Source organism: Eptatretus burgeri, chromosome 2 (genome assembly GCF_056783735.1).
Source record: "Eptatretus burgeri isolate ZD-2024b chromosome 2, Ebu_testis_v1, whole genome shotgun sequence".
In the NCBI taxonomy this organism is placed as follows: domain Eukaryota; kingdom Metazoa; phylum Chordata; class Myxini; order Myxiniformes; family Myxinidae; genus Eptatretus; species Eptatretus burgeri.
This window is the reverse complement of record NC_140962.1, coordinates 24873048-24892247: the sequence shown is the minus strand read 5'-3', so window position 1 is coordinate 24892247 and position 19200 is coordinate 24873048. Positions and strand designations below refer to the sequence as shown.

General features: G+C 40.8%; 1 protein-coding gene across 11 annotated transcripts in view; it reads left to right on the top strand.

The window, feature by feature from the left end:
- Positions 1–19200, top strand: part of LOC147031635 (upstream stimulatory factor 1-like) — a 108137-nt gene that overhangs the window by 86519 nt on the left and 2418 nt on the right. For 6 of the 11 annotated variants that reach the window (XM_085866107.1, XM_085866119.1, XM_085866159.1 and 3 more), the window contains 2 exons: positions 17894–18026; positions 19029–19087. In XM_085866107.1, the coding sequence (XP_085722233.1) occupies positions 17894–18026; positions 19029–19087 (192 nt within the window). Of the gene's footprint in view, positions 1–17864; positions 18027–19028; positions 19088–19200 lie in introns of all 11 variants that reach the window. The other 5 variants (XM_085866129.1, XM_085866144.1, XM_085866136.1 and 2 more) reach the window with 2 other exon arrangements.

The following is a 19200-nucleotide window of genomic DNA, read 5'->3' as shown; positions in this document are numbered from 1 at the left end:
AAAAATGATGTCACGTTTTTTTAACTTTTTGAAAGGTCGTTTTGGGCTGAAAAACGCTTTTTTAAAATTCCAATTTAAAAAAAATCTGAAACAATACAAAATAAACAACTGATGATGGATTACTGTAAAATGGCTAACAATGGATTTTATAAGATAATAAAATGTTGCATTTTGACTGTTGGTTGCCATGGAAACAGCAATTTTAAAGCGGAATTGCCATTTTTTAATACATATTTTTTAAATTATATTTTCCATCGGATGGCCGAAATAATTGTTAAATATAGTGACCATGACTAACTTGCACATAAGTATTATGATTTTCAAGTATTGGAACAGTTGGTTGCCATGGAAACGGCCATCTGTGCAATGAAACATTGGTGTGTCTGTTGTTCAATATCAGAAGGTTTCGGCACCTTCAGTAGTAAAATTTTTGATTTTAAGTTTTTGTAGTTTGATGTGTTGTAAGTGTGATCTTGTTGGGAGCATAGGTGACGCCATGTCGCGACGCCATGCCATCGCCTCAGGTTACGGTTGCCGGGCGTGGCATGACGTCCTGATGTGGTGCGGCGCGCGTCCAAGCACGTGCAGCACTATGACGTCATTTTCAGTTCGCTTCGTTTATTCTCAATTTATTCATGACAGTTTACTTCGGAGCTTCGTTTCATGATATTCGGTTTTCAACACCTTTCTTCCTTTTTTCGGTAAGTTGTGATCATCTTTGAGGCGTATGTACCTTTTTGTCATTTTATGTTATTCTGTATGGGGTAGGATTATGGTTTGAATGGCCACGGGGTTGGAGGTTTTAATTGCGTTTCCTGTTAGACTAGGAGTTGGAAGTCGGCCAGTTGTCATGTTATAGCTATGTGTTTATCCTTTTTCTATTACTTGGGTTGATCTTTAAATATGTCCTTATGTGCTGGTTCGTGCTTTCATTTATCCTGAAAGAAAGTCACCATCAATTTAATCAGTCACTGACATATTTTGTTCCATTACATTAACTGCTATATAATAGGATAGGATTAGGTTAGCTTTGTGCCCGGGGGTTGGAATTACAGAGGGAGTCGATTTGGAGTTTCTATTTAGTTTACTGGCATGTAGTTAGCGCGTATTGTTGATTTCCCACTCATCTCTACTTTTATTTTATTCAGGTAATTTTACGTCTTAGTAGCGGTTTTTACTTTGGATTCTAATAAAGTTCTATCATTGCGCCATTTACCCGCATCTTCCGTTTAAATCACATAAGTTTAGGTCAATAAATTAGTCAAAGAAAATAAGGATGTTGTTTTTCTCATCTGTTTGCTTTTTATGGTGATCAATGTTATTTGTGCCCTTGATATGGCCCTAGACATAGGCACAGCCCGAGTTTTATAGGCTGTATCACGTATGATAGATTTGCATTCATGAGCTGACGATTTATTTTTATATTTTCAGGACCAACAACATGATGGATGAAGTACCACTGAGTGGCAAGGATTCATGCCAGATGAAAGGATCAACGAACTGGACAAAATGTGTCCTTGCCAAGATAATTCTTCCCTGAAAGGGTCCTTGGTGTTGCAACCAAAAGTCGAGTCGTTCTGCCGTTTGATAGAGACAATACAGGAGCGAGCCACTTTACAGGATGGTGATTATGTACAGATTCATAAACGACTTGAGGGGATGTCAGCAGAACTGTTGCAAAAGGAGAAGGCTGTCTGCCACCGAACATGTTATTCCAACGCAACTAACAAGGACCAAATTCGTTGTGCCAGGGTTCGTTATGATCAGGCACTATCATCAGGGTTGCATATCGCCAAAGGGCCAGGTCGAAAGAGAAAAATGCCCGAAGTATGTCTGGAGTCGTCAAGCTCCTCCACACCATTCACTCGGTCATCCACAGACCCCTATGACATAGCTTTGTGCTTGACAAGACGTCAAGGAAAGGCACCAGTCCAATATCAAGTCAAGGATGATACCAGTATCAAACACATCACGATGAGTCGATTTCTGTCCCATGATCAAACCAAGGCTGATCTGACAGAGTACTTGGCAGAGAAAACTCTAGAATACAACCGCGATTCAACAAAGGTGGTAGTCGTTTCAGCATCTGGGTGGACGTCGAGCAACAGGGGTCTCCAATTTGAGGCGAATAACCATGAGGAGGCCGATATGTTGATGATCCAGCAAGCAACAGCTGCATCACAGCAACACATGGGAGATATTGAGCTGATGATATTCTCACCTGATACGGATGTTCTAGTTCTTGCCATAGCAAACTATCATCTCCTTCCAAGACACCCATCTATCTCAATGGCATCTAGCATTGTCAAAATCGAGCCAATCTGGAAGGCCCTATGTGAGGAGGGAGCCCAGGCATTGCCAGCCTTCCACGCATTCACAGGTGCCGATAATACTAGGCGGTTCGCTCGACATGGGAAGGCAAAGTGGTTCCAGTGCTACTTGAAGGCTGATGACGACATGGTAGATGCCTTTGCTATGCTCTGTAAGGATGCTGAACTGTCAGAGAACCTATACACAACTTTAGCAAGATTTGTCTGTTCAGGTTATTATCCAAGTGGTATCAATATTTCCAGCATCCCTGAACTTTGGTGGCATATCTTCTGTAAGAACATGGCTGAGTTCTGTAAGAACAAGTTACCACCAACTGTCGGTGCTCTGAGGCAACATATCATGCGGGTACATATCCAGGCATACGTTTGGGGTCAAGCAGCAATTTCTCAGCAAACATTTCTTGATCCATTAAAGAATGGCTTCCACAAGGACATGAGTGGTCAACTCAAACCGACTACAACAGACATTCTCCCTGCACCAAAGGCAATTATCGAGATGATAAGGTGCCAGTGCAAGACAGAATGTTCATCACAGAGATGTCCTGCAGGGCCAAGAATTTAACATGCACTGATCTTTGCATGTGCAGCACTTCGTGTGAGAATGACGAGGACTCAAACATTGAACGGCATGACCACCATAGTGATGATGACGATGGCAATGATGAGTGGCATTGGAGACAATGATGCCAATTGGCTATAAACTCATATTTGACATTAAGTACATTTCACTGATCACCATATTCATGCATTACTTGTTTCAAGATTTGAAAGCAATACATTAAATAAACGGCAATTTGACAAAATGACAGCCGTTTCCATGGCAACCATTGCTCAAAATACGGATATATGTATTCTATATTAAGAACTGTCCTCACGTTAACAATTATGCATCATCAGTTGCTTGATTGCGATTAATTTTGAATTTTCAGAGCTAAAATTAAATAAATGGGTTTTTACCCCAAAACGACCTATTTTACCACATTATATGCATTGAAAAAATGTGAAACATGGATTTTCTGTTTTGGTATTGTTTAAGCTTTCCAAAAATGTTGGGGTTAGCTACTCTCCAAAGAATTCCAACGAACGTCAAATTCTGGACACAAGGAACCTGACTATATGTTCATATTACGATTGCCGCATGATACTACTCTTCTTTTAATTGTTGTAAATATTATTCGTATTAATTAATAGATGCTTTGTTATAATGTAATTGTTTTTTGTAATTGGAATGCCATGCCATGGTCGAAGGACATATTCAGCTGCTTCATATACCTTAACATGACATACGTTTAAAACATGGGAATTCTAATGCATTTTTGGAGTCAATTTGCCTAATTAATTCAGGAGGTCATGACGATCATTTTGGAATATCACATTCCACATCAGAAAGCTCAAGTGGAACTCCAGAAAGAGACACACACACAGACACAGACACAGACCGAGTCCATTTTTAGTCGAGTCTTAAAAGGTCTACAGTGTCTTTTGGGGGATGGGGTAAGGTTCACAGGATAAATAAGATGGACATGACATGGACTTTCAGGTCCTTACACAACAGGGACTTTCAGGAAGGAAAGCAGAGAATTTGAAGGAAGTGGGTTTGGGTGGATTGACGGGGGTAGAAAAGATCGTGGTTTTGGATGGGTGAAGAAAAGAGGTGGTGGTGAACAGCTGTTTTGAAGACCTGGAGGGGAGAGTGGGATTGAAGAGTGTGGGAGTTTGTTCCAAAGGTGGGGGAAAAAAAAACCGCAGGAGTGAAGGTGAGCAGTGATTCTTGATTTTGGTAGTTTTACCAGAATGGGGTTGCTGGCGGACCTTGAGCGCCCTGCGGAAATATGGGGGACATATCGCAGACAGAGCAGGGGTCAGGCGCAAGGCCGAGAGGAGACGGTATAAGACAGAAAGACCGCCGACCTGCCTGCAGTGAGAGAGCGAGAAAACCAAAGACTCAGCCTCATCGTGGGATATACCAATGATCCAAAATGCCTTGGTTTCCACAGCGTGAAGCCGAGAAAGGTGAGAGGCAGGAGCACCAACTCAGAAGGGAGAGCAGTACTCCATCAGGCTGTGGACGAAAGCTTTGTATGTGGTCAGGAGCTCAAGTGTGTGCGAAAGGAGGAGTTTGCACGATGGAGGATGCTTCGTCTACGACTGGCTTTGGGGCCAGCTTGGAAATGTGGCTTTCCCCAAGTAAGATCATGGCAGATAGGGAGAGCCAGAATCTTGAATGAAAGGACTTCTTCAAGAGGATTGTTGAGAAAGTAGATGGGGGGGGGGGTGTTCTAGACGGTTCTTTCAGAGAGGCAAAGTGAGAATGTGAGATTTGTCAGGATTGAACGATATGTTCCATGTGTTCGACCAGCTTGTGATTTTATCCAGATCTCCAGAGAGTGAAGAGGCTGCTGCTTGCCGGTCTGAGGGATGACAGATGGTACGGCAGAGGGTGGAGTCATCAGCAAAGAGATAAAGAGGATTTTCCAGAGCATCGGATAATATAATTCATTGATGAAAACCAGAAAAAACAAGGCCCAGAACACTGCCTTGAGAAACTCCAGCCTGGACAGGAGGAGGGGATGAGAGAACTCCATTAAGGGCCACAGAGAGATGTCTACTTTGACAAGCATGTGGTGAGATTTGAGCGGAGGAAGAACAGCAGATATTTTCAGGGAAATTGGTCAAAATCAGATCCAGAAGAGATGGAATGCCATTGATTGAGATCCGGGTCGGGAAGTTGACCGATTGAGTCAGTCCCAATGAGTCGCAGAAGTCTTTTGCTGAAGTGCTATGGCAGGTGAGAGGTGTACCCACACCTAACCAACTGGCATGATGACAATTGAAGCCACCACAAATGAGGAAGAGAGAGTTAGGATGAGAGGATAGAAGTTGGTCCATGTTTTTTGAGAGCGAGATGTAAATGGAGTCATCACTGTTTGGTGGACGGTGCAACACACTTATAAACATGAGGTGGGAGTTGCGGGGAAGCCGTAGCCAGAGGTATTCCTGGGGGTGTTGGGGAGTGAGGACAGTGCATGGAGAGTGAGGAATAGAGTCTTTGATGAAGAGAGCAACTCCTCCGCCAGGACGGGACTCAGGTCTGTCAAACCGGAGGAGGGAGTAACCAGGGAGAGATACTTCGGAGTCAGAGACATTTTTAAGGAGGAAAGTTTCTGTGAAGCAGATTATGTCTGTTTTGTCAGTGGCAACCTGTATGGAAAGATTTGTCAGGTTTGAGCGAAGGTCCTCGATGTTTTATGTCAACACTGTTAAAAAAGAGGGAGGGGAGGAGGCTTTGTGTGCAGGGAGAGGTGAGGGGAGGGAAGGATGAGAGAGAGGAGGGGTGGGAGGTAAGGACAGTTGTTGAAAGAGTGTGTGGGATTGCAGAAGAGCTAGAGGAGAGGGCCGGATGAGGAGGAGAAAACACATCGGGGGTGATGGGTTGTGAGGTACAGTGGGAATAGAAGTATTAAGAGAGGGGCATAGGGCATTTGAAGATTGGAGAAGGTGGTGATGAGATGGAAGAGAGAGGGCAGGGGAATGAGGCAGCTTTGTGGATGTGAGTGGGGTGGGGGGGGGAACTTTGAGAAGGGGAGTGAGGGGGAGATTGGAGAGGGAGGGGTGAGGGGGGATTTTTTTGAGAAAGGTGAGGTGGAAGATTGTGGAGGTTGCGTTGAGAGAGGGAAGCTTTGAGAGGGAGGGGAGACTGAGAGCAGGCATGGCCAAGGTGCAGGAGGGCGAAGGAAGAGGTGTGGAGAGGGGAAGGATGAGACTTGGTGGTGGTATGGTGAAGAAGGGAGCGGGCAGGGGCAGGTACAAGATTTGAGGGGTTGGGAATAGGGGAGGGTGTGCTGAGAGGAATAAAGAGCATGTTTGTGGTGATGAGTGTACTGGTCGGTTTGAATGTAGCCCACAGATGTTAGTACACAACACACTTTTGGGGAATTGCAAGCAGGAGATATGTTTTTGCTTTATGCATGTAATCTGGGTTTTTGTGGGATGTTTTGCATATGCAGAGCTGTCATTTGCTTATACACCACCACAATAAAGGTGTGCATCAGAATAATGTGTTGCATGCTTGGAACAAGATCGCCTGTAGGGCGGTACTCTGCTAGTATCCCATAAATGTTTGATTGGTTTCAGATCTGGTGACTGAAAAAGCCATGACACATGGATAACATTAGTGTCATGTTCATCAAACCGTTGGGTGACCACATGTGCGCTGTGGATGGGGGTGTTGTAAAGTGGGGGGATTATGGCCTCTGCCTTGTTTTTTTAATTAAAAAATAGGGGGGAAAAATCAATCAAGGGGCCACTCACAAAAAAAAAAACAGCTGGAAATCCAAATGACCATCAAAACAAGAGTCTGGGCACAGAAAACAAATCAAAAAATGAAAAAATAAAATACAAATAGCAAGACAAACTATCATGCTACTTTGCTTGTGCCCATTTCCCCAGCCGCCCCCGAAGGTGGGGGGGGGGGACAAAAGCTTCTTCTGGGGGAGCCGGAATTGGAAAGAACGACGGGATTAACCCCCCCTCCCCCCCTGCAGTTTTCCGCATCCAACCCCGACGTTACCACCGGCCCAAGATGGGCCACCGAATCCATGTGGGGCTTTGTCCCCCATAGGTACCTTTGCGTCACACAGGTATCTTTGTCTTGATGTGTTTGTAGTAAATGCCCTGGGGCCTGCCTAGGGGAGCCTTACCATTGTTCTGCCGGCCCCTCCTCCAGCGCTTTTTCATCATCCATTCTCCTGAATTACCAATGTCTTCATAGCCATAGGTGGAGCTGTCACTTTCAACCTCCGGCTGCAGAGTCTCTTGAACAGAGGTTGTTTCCACCGACCCCGCCACTGGAGCAACCATCTCTTTCGTGTAGTCCTCCCCTTTCAACTCTCTAGGCCCAGCACCCGACGTAACCACATCCAGGTCCTGTATTGCAGGGGGCGGGATAACTATGGCCTCCTCCTTGCTCTCCTCTTCTTTCTCCTTTCCCTCATACTCCTTTCCTTCCATCCTACCCTCATCCTCCTCCACTATGAGGATGGAAGGTGGGGGTGGGGGGGGAATAAGACAGGCACATATCTAGACAACCAACTTTCACATCATAATCCGATTCTCTCATTGTCGAGGTGGACAGTCACACACCTCCAAGGAGCTTCAGTGAGAGCCTCGACCCCTTCTGGCCTCCCAATTACCCAGAATCCCAGCTGACTGAGCGGTAGCCCTCCACACTCAGAACTCAGCCTTCCAGCAGATTGTAAGGACGTGTCAAATCATTGGGCCAAGGAGATGAGAAAGAAAAATATTTGCAGTCTTGAACCCCAGCACGTCCAACAACACTTCCTGACCAAATGTCTCACTTGTCGGAATGGCTCCATCCTTCGCAAACAGAAAACAGACGCAACTCTGATGCCTGTTTGCCATACTGTGATTCTGGGGAGGGCAGGGACAACACTCGGGATGAGGGGTGGCTGGAAGCGAGGTTGTAGCAAAAGCAAGCATGAGGATCCCTTCCTGCCTGGTGGGAGAGGACCGCCAGACAGGAGGAAGGCTAAAAAGAAGCAGGAAAGGAAAGGACAAACGAAATTGGGAGTCCTTTTTGGACTACCAGGCCAAAAACGATAAGAGAAAGAAATAGACAAGATCGGGAAATAAAAATCATGCAAAACAAACAACAAGGCTAACAGGCAGTTCAAATAATGAAAAAAATACTCGAGGATTACTGTGGTTTATGGCCGTGGCCTTTTTTTATTGGGGAAAAAACAGGTTAAAAATGATGTCCACAATAAACAAAATAGCAAGGGATAAAAACAAGATATCAAAAAACAAAAAACACCAAGCACAAGTAATCCAAGAGGCACAAGAAATCCAAGAAGAATAAATCTATGAAGAAGAAATCAAAATCAAGAAATTCAAAGATCGAGAAACAAAATCATAATTTACCCACCCTACTAATCCCCATTTCTTCTGCAGCACCCATTGGAGGTACAAATGTGAGGGGTGGGGGAAACCTCACAGCCTGGTGTGTCCCTCCCAAAATTTACCCTACCACTGGATCTTCTTCTTCTTGCGTATGGCAGCTCAGCTGCTGGGGTAGTTATCATTTCTTGGAAGCGCGACTGTGTCGCTGATGCAGTGCCCCTTGACCAGTACACACTGGTACTCGTTTTGCTGACCTCGGCAGGATGACAGGCTGAGTCAACCCCCTGATGTATTAATTCAGCGGCCAACGGGGCTTGAACTCAGGACCCTAGGATCCCAAGCCGCCACTCTAACCACTAAGCCAACACCAGGCTTCCTACCACTGGATGGGCCACCCAGTGCGCGGGGTGGGGGGATGGCACAGTTCTCTGTGCTCAATCTTCATCTGCAAATGCCCTGTGGGGCCTTTCCCTTTCCTTTTCCTTTATCCTGACCACTCCTTCGGTGCTTCTTCACTGTCCATTCAGCTTCACTATCCTCGTAGTCGGAGGAAGAGCCATCACATACGACCTCTGTCAGCGGGGTATCTTGAACGGTGGTCATTTCCTCTGACCTCACCACCGGATCGCCCACCTTTCCGTTGTCCTCCAAACCCCAATGCAGTGGGCCCAACACCTGGCGTTCCCACATCCAGGTCCACATTGCTCTCCTCCTTTCCTTACTCTTCATTTCCCTCCATCCTCCCACCATGCTTTCCCTTTCCTCCTTTTCCTGTGGTGGGGGAGGGGGGGAAGGGAGGAAGAGTCAGGCACAGCAACTCCTGTACTTGGCCCTGGGGTAACACACCCATCTGCAGATGGATGCATCTTGCTCGCGTTGCATTGCGGCAGGAGTGAAGGTGTGCCCCAGTACACCACAGAGGTTGTACTACACCGGGACGGTGCAGTGCTCCCTCAAATATCCCAACTGGCTACACTGAGAGCAAAACTGTACTTTGCACCCAGACACTAGGTGACCCAGTTAACTGCACCTGCAGCATACTTTTGGCTGTCCCACATAAAACACATGCCCATGGTCCATTCCTATTACGATCCCATTGGGGATGTGAGTGACTGTGCCATCCTCCTTGACCTCAAATTTAATGCAGTACTCCTGATCCCCGGTCCATATCTCCAAACCATTTCGGATTAACCATAGTGTGGTTTTTACATCAACATATCGAGACGACCAATATTTTCCATCACAATCAGTAACACTCTCATAAGAGGCAGACTATCATGACTCTCTTATCAACTCTCACCATCATGAGCCTCGACCGCCCAATCAACCAGAGACCGAGCTGACCGAGTGGCAGTCCACTGTACCCAGAACTCAGCAAGCCTTCCAGAAGACTAGAAGGACAAATCAAATTTGTGGGCGAAGGAGATGAGGCAGAAAAAAATCCTCAGCCTTGAACCCCAGCACGCCCAACAATACCTCCCACCCAAATACCTCACTTGTCAGTATGGCTACCTCCTTCGCAAACTGGAACTGATGCAGTGATAGCACCTGTTCCCCATGCTGGGGTCCTGTCGAGGGTGGGGACAACATTAGGAAAGAGGGATGGAGTGGGGGTGGGAGTGAGGGAGGTGATAGCAAGGAAATGTGAGACTCCCTTCCTGCCTGGTGGGTGTGTCCCGTCAGACAGGAGGAAGGCTTGGGACAACAGGAAGGGACAGAGGAATTGAAAACGCAGGACTAACAGGACAAAAAATATAAGATAAACAAATAGATGAGATAGAGGGGAAATAATAGTGTGCAGGAAAAACAACAAAGCTAACATACTGCAAAATAGGAAGAAAACAAAACTCCTTGGCGAGTTCCTTTTGCAGCCATGCTCGTCATAATTATAGGCAACCAGGCCTGTGCAGCATTTTTAAACATGACCCTATGCATGCTGGGATGCACAGCATCACCTGCACTTGTCCCTGGGGAATTATGATGCTTGGGTGTCCCTCATTTACCCAGGTGTTTCCATTTTCTTTTCTTTTTTTTTGTCCACTTCCTGTACATTCTACAGTGTATCCGAAAATGCCTATCCCAAAAAGAATGTTGAATAGTTTTATTTTTATTCGACATACTGACTTAAATTTGATATGAATACATGCATTACACTTATAACTTTTGGTTTAATTACCCTTGCCGAAGGAGAGGGTATTGCATTTGGGTCTGTTTGTTACTTGCAAAATCGAAGATTTTTCAAGTATATTGGTCAGTCCATTTTGTTATTGTCTGTTTGTCTGTCAATCACCAGCAGGTCACAATTCTAAACCGATCGTCATGAAACTTAACCAAGTTGTCGAGGTAGTCTGAACTGAGAAGCCTATTGATTTTGATGGCACAGGTTATCTTGAGGTCAAATTTCTAAAATAGTCATTTTACCTCCGACTGACTTGAAATTTGAACCGGATTTGCATATTGTGTCGCTGAATTGAGAAACCAACTATTTTTGAGATCAAAAGGTCAAAGGTCCACCTCAAGGTCAAGCTTCTAAAATATATTTCATTCTTCAAAATTATCAATTTTCATCCAAATGACCTGAGCTTTCCGTTGAGATTGTCAATTTTTATCTTTATGAAATGGACAATTTCATGTATCAATGGCAACCTTTGGAATGGGGGTGTATTTTGCAAGTGTCATGCTCTGCACGACGTTTTTCTCTCATTACTTGTAAAATCGAAGATTTTTCAAGTATATTGGTTAGTCGATTTTGTTATTCTGTCTGTCTGGTTTTTTTTGGTCTGTCTGTCAATCACCTGCAGGTCACAATTCTAAGCCGACCATCATGAAACTTTACCACATTGTAGAGGTAGTCTGAACTGAGAAGCCTATTGATTTTGAGGTCAAATGTCATCTTGAGGTCATATTTCTAAAATCGGCATTTTACATCCGATTGACTTGAAATTTGAACCGAATTTGCATATTGCGTCACTGAATTGGGAAACCAACTATTTTTGAGATAAAAGGTCAACTCAAGGTCAAACTTCTAAAATCATCAATTTCAATTAGAAAAATAATCAATTTTCATCCAAATGACCTGAGCTTTGGTTGAGATTGTCAATTTTAATCTTGATGAAATGGACAATTTAATGGATCCATGGCAACCTTTGGAGAGGGGGTTGGATTGTGATCTGCACAACGTTTTTCTCTTCTTTGTTTGTTTGTTTGTCTGCATAGAACTTAAGTGGTTTTTCTCTGCAGCCACTTGCGAAACACAAAATTTTTACCGTAGGAGTGACTACTCATACAGACTGTTTTATTGATAATGATGATATCATAGTTCATGGGGTGTGGCAGCCATGTTGGAAAAAAGGAAAAACTTTGGAGCACTATAGCTCTGAATCTGCACCAAGGAAAAAATAGAAACTTGGCACATGGCAAATACTCCTCATGGGGAATAAGTGTGATGTTTTTTTTTCCTTGACATCACAGGTGCCTTCGTTATGATGTCATAATTGCATATGTAGACCGTTACATCTGATCAGAATGAAAAATTTTGAGGGTTATCTAGGGATAAAATGGTCCACAGAAATTGTTTTTGATGATGCCATCGGTCACGTGATTCGGCCTTGATGCGGCAGCCATGCTGTTGTGTGTTTTTGTTAAACCTTCAAAAATCTTCTTCTCTGAAGTGGCTGAACAGATCGAGGCGAAACTTTGCAAGTATGGACCGCCTATCCATGAGGAACAAAAGGTTCACACATATGATGTCATCGGTCACATGGTTTGGCATCCATATTGGATTTACCCGAAAACCTATTTAAAATATCTTCTCCAGATTGGCTGGACAGATCGAGGGGAAACTTCACACAAATGTTTCCCAAGCCTTGGGGATACCAGGGTATTTTCGAATAATTTATGTATTATGGTCTGGCAGCCATATTGGATTGAGCGAAAATCTTAAAATTCTCTCTCTTGAACTGCTTAATCAATCGACGTGAAACTTCACAATTGTTCTGTAGTCGTGGTGGGGAGTGTATGTTTTAAATTTCAACCTTATCTGACGCATGGTCTGACAGCCAGAATAATTTTTTTTTTGCATCTGGGTTCTTTTTTTTGATATATATATATATATATATATATATATATATATATATATATATATATATATATATATATATATATATATATATATATATATATATATCTATCACACACATACATTTATTTTGAATAAGGCTCACTTTGCCTTGTCTGGATGGGTTTGAGGGTAGAGGAGTAGCAGCTAAAACATGAATGATATATATATATATATATATATATATATATATATATATATATATATATATATATATATATATATCACACACATACATTTATTTTGAATAAGGCTCACTTTGCCTTGTCTGGATGGGTTTGAGGGTAGAGGAGTAGCAGCTAAAACATGAATCCTATCCAGGTTCCTCCTGATGATTTCATCTTTGCTTTTTTTATTGTTCAGGTTCCTTCTGAATACTCCAACGCAGGAGTGTACCTAATTGGTCTTCCATTTGATTTGATTTGAATTTATTTTAATCCCATTCTAAGTTCGATTGAATAATAACAAACATCATAGGTCAGGGTCAAGTGTCCGATCAAAGTGGGACGTCGTAGTACCTGGTTATCACTGTCAGCAGTTATAAAGTGAGAGTTCTAATTATGTCTCTTATTAATTACGTAACACACCAGTCCACAAATACCACACAAAATACACCATCCAAAACTACCCACACTCCACACAAAACAAGTCCTGGCGAGGGTCTGCAATCCCTGATTGATCTTTTTCTTGTTTGTTTGTTTGTTTGTTTTTTGATGGTATTGTTTAGATATTCTGAAATTATTAATAAACTTTCCATGTCGTCTATCATTCACTCTCATCAATCCAATTCGGCGTTCAAATTCTGAGAAAACATTTTCCAACACAGCTTTAGGGATGGATGACAATACGAAGTTTAACTTCTTCAAAGTCCCTTGGTTCGCTAGTGTGGAGTTTCTTTTTTTTAAAACCCCAGAGATTAAAAAAAATCCAAAGGTGTTGAGTCTGGTGAATGAGCAGGCCATTTTATATGTCCTCCTCGACCAATCCAACGGTCTGGCAAGATTTGATTGAAAAAACACTTTAAACAAAATCAATCAAATAGAGGTGGTTAAGTAATATCTCTTTGTAACAAGTCGGGATTTTCTTGAAGTTGCGGAATAAAGAACTCTCGTAGCATTTTGAGGTACGAAATGCTGGTAACAGTGTGTTCATTAAAGAAGTATGGTCCATCGATGTGAGAACGTGACATGGCACACCAGACGTTTACCTTAGGTAAACGTAAATCCCTTCCTGTTTCATACAATTCATGCAGATTTTCTTCTCCCCATATCCTACAATTGTGACAATTAACTTTGCCTGATGTGTGAAATGTATCCTCATCACTAAATATGAGGTTTGATTTTAAAAAAGAAAAATGTTCGTCTGATTCTGAACGTTCAATTAACTCTTGGCAAACATTTTACTCTTGTTTCATAATCCTTTTATAAAAGCTTCTGAATTGTTTTGTATTTTACAACATTTAATTCTCAATTCTTTATGAAGGATATCATGAACAGAGCTTTTCGGAATTTTTTTTTCCAGTGATACTCTCCTAATTTACTTTTTCGGGCTGTTGATAAATGCCACCATAACAGCATTTGCCCTTTCATTTGACTTTCTTGGCCTTCCAGCAGATTTCCCCTTCAGGACTGATTCTGTACCCTCAAACTGATCCACCCATCTTCAAATGGAGTCTTTCAGGCACTGGTTTGTTCATTTCATGCTGAAAATCCCTTTGGGGTTGAATGGTTGAACCACATTCATGAACAAAGCTGACAATTTTTGCTTTCTCTTGAGGACTTGTCATTATATCAGAAAATCAGGTTTCCCCCCAAAGAGAAAGAAAATAACAATCAATATTCACAACAAACTAAACTGACAAGTCTAATACATGTATTCATATCAAATTTATGTCGGTATCTCGAATAACAATAAAACAATTCAACATTCTTTTTGGTATATTCATTTTCAGACACCCTGCATATATATATATATATATATATATATATATATATATATATATATATATATATATATATATATATATATATATATATATATATATATATATATATATTTTTCACATTAATACATATAATATATATATTTCGCACCCATCGCGTTAACCATAATTAATTACTGCCTAACTGAAACGCATAGTGCGCTGATTAATATCCTCAATCCTGGAGGATAAAAATCTTTCCATTGTTGTTCTCCTCCTCTTCCATTTATAAGGGGTGAGTTCCGATAGCACCATGCTTCTCCCCTGACTTGACCATGATACTACTCCACCTCCCTCTGTCTTTAGCCAACTCCCTCCACTCTCCAACCACCCCTACCTTACGGATATCCCTCCTCACATAATCCTCCCATCTCAACCGTGGTCTTCCTCTTTTCCTCCTACCTTGCTCCCTCAATCCATTCGTTCTCTTTGCCATTCTCTCTTCCCCTATCTGCACCAAGTATCCAGCTCATCTCAGCCAGCATTTCACCAAACTCCCTGTCAAGCTCATCTGCACACCAATCTCCTCCCTCAGTTCATCCATCCTCCTCCTGTTCACCCTCTTCACTCACACAATCTTCCTGACCCAGTTGTTCCCGCAAACCAGCAGCCTCTGTTATTGTCTCTGTCAATGCACTCGTATCCAGGCCATAAAGGTAGGCCAGCATTACATACAACTTCAGAACCTTCCCTTTCAATTTTCTTTATATCTTTCTGTCTGCCATTGCTCCCTCCACCCTCCTCCATGCATTCACACCCACCTGAATCTTCCTCCGCACCTCGACCTCGGACTTACCATCCCTGGTCACTGTTCCTCCCAGATACTCAAACCTTTTTCCCTGCCTGATCTCCTTCCCCTCTAACCTGATATTCATTTATTTTCTCTGCTGCCTGACCCACATCACCTCAGTCGTCTCCATTCTCATCTTCAGCCCATGCTTCCCAAATGCCTTCTTCCACTCCTGCATCTCCCACCCAATCTCCACCACAACAGCCAGATCGTCTGCATACAACAACCTTCCCATACTACCCCTCAAGCTCACCATTAAACTGATCTCATTAAATTTGTAGCAACTATGGGAATCATGGACTGGCTAGATTATTTAATTTATTTCTTTGTTCTTTAGAATTATCCTTGCAGACAACTCCCATAAACGAAATTCACACCCAACAGCATTGGCACCATCACCCTTAGGAAGGAAACATGCTGAGAGATGCACTCTGATTGGCTGCTGGTGATGTCAACAACAGTGGTTGCGTTTTTGGTCGGTGCACTTAAATTTTAAACTTTTGATTCACTTATTGGATGAATTTTTTTTTTGTAAGGTAATTAAAAGCTAAATATCAGTTTGTGCTAAACTGAATCTGCACAAAGTGGGGTCATGAACCCCCTCACCCCCTAACTCGATGAGGCAGCAAAGCACATCTAGAGACTCGAGTTACAAAACAGTAAATGCTGCATGCTGTCTCGCTTTTTCGCAACAAGCGTCGTCTGCCACACATTGCCTCTAATTTACGTGCATGACATCAGTGTCACATCACATTTAGTTTCAGAGTTGCTCTTTTTGTTATATATATATATATATATATATATATATATATATATATATATATATATATATATATATATATATATATATATATATACATATATATATATATATATATATATATATATATATATATATATATATATATATATATATATATATATATATATATATATATATATATATATATGTATATATATATATATATATATATATATATATATATATATATATATATATATATATATATATATATATATATATATATATATATATATATATATATATATATATATATATATATATATATGTATATATATATATATATGTATATATATATATATATATATATATATATATATATATATATATATATATATATATATATATATATATATATATATGTATATATATATATGTATATGTATATATATATATGTATATGTATATATATATATATATGTGTATATATATATATATATATATGTATATATATATGTATATATATATATATGTATATATATATACATATATATATATACATATATATATATATATGTATATATATATATATATATATATACATATATATATATATATATATACACATATATATATATATATATATATATATATATATATATATATATATATATATATATATGTATATATATGTATATATATATATGTGTATATGTATATATATGTATATATATATATATATATATATATATATATATATATATATATATATATATATATATATATATATATATATATATATACTGAAACACAAAAGAAACTTACCACTTGTTTGAAATGTAATAAAATTGTAACAGTTCAAAATAAAACAAACCAACAATTGCTAATTGAAACATTGGCATTTTATTGATGACATGTCAAGTTTTTGACCAAGATACACCATCTCATTAGTTTGTTCTTCATTACAGAACAGCACAGGGTGCAATGTCAGTCCCCTTTCAATAGCGTGTGTGGCCACCATTGTTTTGGATACAGGCAGTGCATCGTCGGCGCATACTGCCTACCAGTCATTGGATGGATTGCTGCAGGATTCTGTCCCACTCAGTCCTCAATGTCTGAAGCCATCTGACTTAGGACCATCTGCCTGTCCTGCTTTGCAGTGGTGATTCTTGGCCTCCCTGATCGAGGTCTGTCATCTGCAGAGTTGTGGAGGGTGTCTCTGTCCACCAGGGCCGATATCTTCTGGTGTGAACAGCCAAGGCGACGTGCCACCTCACGGTAGCTCAATCCACTTTGCAGTATGCCCAAGGCAGACTGCCGTTGATCCCTTGACAATCGTGGCATGTTGATTGAAATGCCCATTTTGCACTGGCCTTTTTTGAAGCCAATATCAAGACGTCACGTGCAGCTCATTGAAATCATCCCGTACCCCTTGGCTAATCACTGACAGTCAAAACGGCTGTTCAACAGCTGTGCTATGAAGTGACCATTGAAGGTTCAAGTGACCATCCGTGACCGTTTTGTCTGACGGTGAGGAAACTATTGTCCACAAATAAGTTCACACATTTACTACACGCAGTGTTATTGTTGATATTTGAAGGTTTAAAAGGTAGTGAGTTTCTTTTGCGTTTCAATATATATATATATATATATATATATATATATATATATATATATATATATATATATATATATATATATATATATATATATATATGTGTGTGTGTGTGTGTGTGTGTGTGTGTGTGTGTGTGTGTGTGTGTGTGTGTGTGTATCAAACAAACATTATTGCATCACCCACCTTGATTCTTGACCCCAGAAAGGAAAACTCAGAATGTCTACACCTATCCAGGAATAATTAGGGTAAAATGTGAATTGATGTCGAGAATGAAAAGCATAGGGAAGGAATGGGATATAGGTGAAATGAATGAGGGAGTGGTATTGTTTTCTTGTGGGGTGGCGGTTTTACCCAGCATGATTTGCAGGGCAGCTCTTCGTGATGATGTCACCACAGGAAGTGCTGCAGGCAGCTGGACCACGCCCATTGGCCCCACGCACAGCTCCATTCACCCATGCGTGGGTCCTTGCACCTTGGCACAAACAAAATCTGCCTTCACGAATTCATTTGTGTATGAATTTGATACTTGGTACGTCAAGTGTGGCAAAGTTGGCTTTCATGTTATGAATGCAATCGACAAATAATTGCCCAAATCGACGACAAAGGAGATGTAATTCATCCCAAATTTTTTTTAATTACTATACAGTATATTTAGATACTCTTCAAAAAATAATGAACAAAACTTTGAGGGCATTGTTTTTTTTCCCCATGTTCAAATGTGTTTTTGTTCTTGTTCTTCTTGTTCTTGTTCTGGTTGAAGATGACCAACATATTGATCTGTACATTCCAAAAACAAATGTCAGTGGAAGCCAAAGTTAAAACATGTGAAAACAACATGGCTGTCTCAAATGAGCCTGCATATTGGTGAATATGCCAGTCTACAAATGATCACAGACAAGTTTACATTGGCATAAATGGTCTTCATAATGTATGTGATGACCGTTGACCCTGATACCAGCTGGTACACATCTTGTCTTCAACCATAAATCAGATGATCCAGCTCTCTGTTGGATGTTGCACCATTCTTTCACCAGGGGACACATCCAGTTGTTAGTTGTTTAAAAGTTGTTCCTTTTTTTTTTGTGAGTTGCAACATTGAGAAATCAATTTTTTTTTCTTTCTTTCTCAGACAATTGTGAGTATTTTATTCGTATAACTTTTTTAATGCGTACAAATAATTTTCTTCATTCATTACATGGAAGTACATTTTAACACCAAGTGCCCAGTATTGAATCCATACACTTTTTTTTTTTAAATAGATTTTACTTTTTTATTTTTGAAAAGTTTTGTGCATCATTCATTTCCTTTGATGTAAAAGTGGAATAAGTTTTGAGCCCACCACTCTTTTCCCAAATGTAACTTTCCTTCTCCCCTTCTTCCCCTATGGTTCTCAACTATTCCCTTTCTCCATGCTTCACAGCTGTGATTCTTTTCCTAATTTTTATTTCTAAATTCCTTCCCACCCTACATCCTGTGTGTTAATCTCCCCCACTCTTAAAACAATTGATTTCTCTGCGCTACCCTTCTGTAGGAAGAGTGAAGGAGGGCGCACAGTGAGGGATTACAAACGACGCGCACAACACAATGAAGGTAAGTCCTCTTGGGAAATGAGTTTCCTAGTCCTTAGTCACCTCCCCCAACCCAACCCCCCTCCCCCTTTTAAAACAAATGGAAGTTTTGGGTGCCAATTTAATTATGCACAC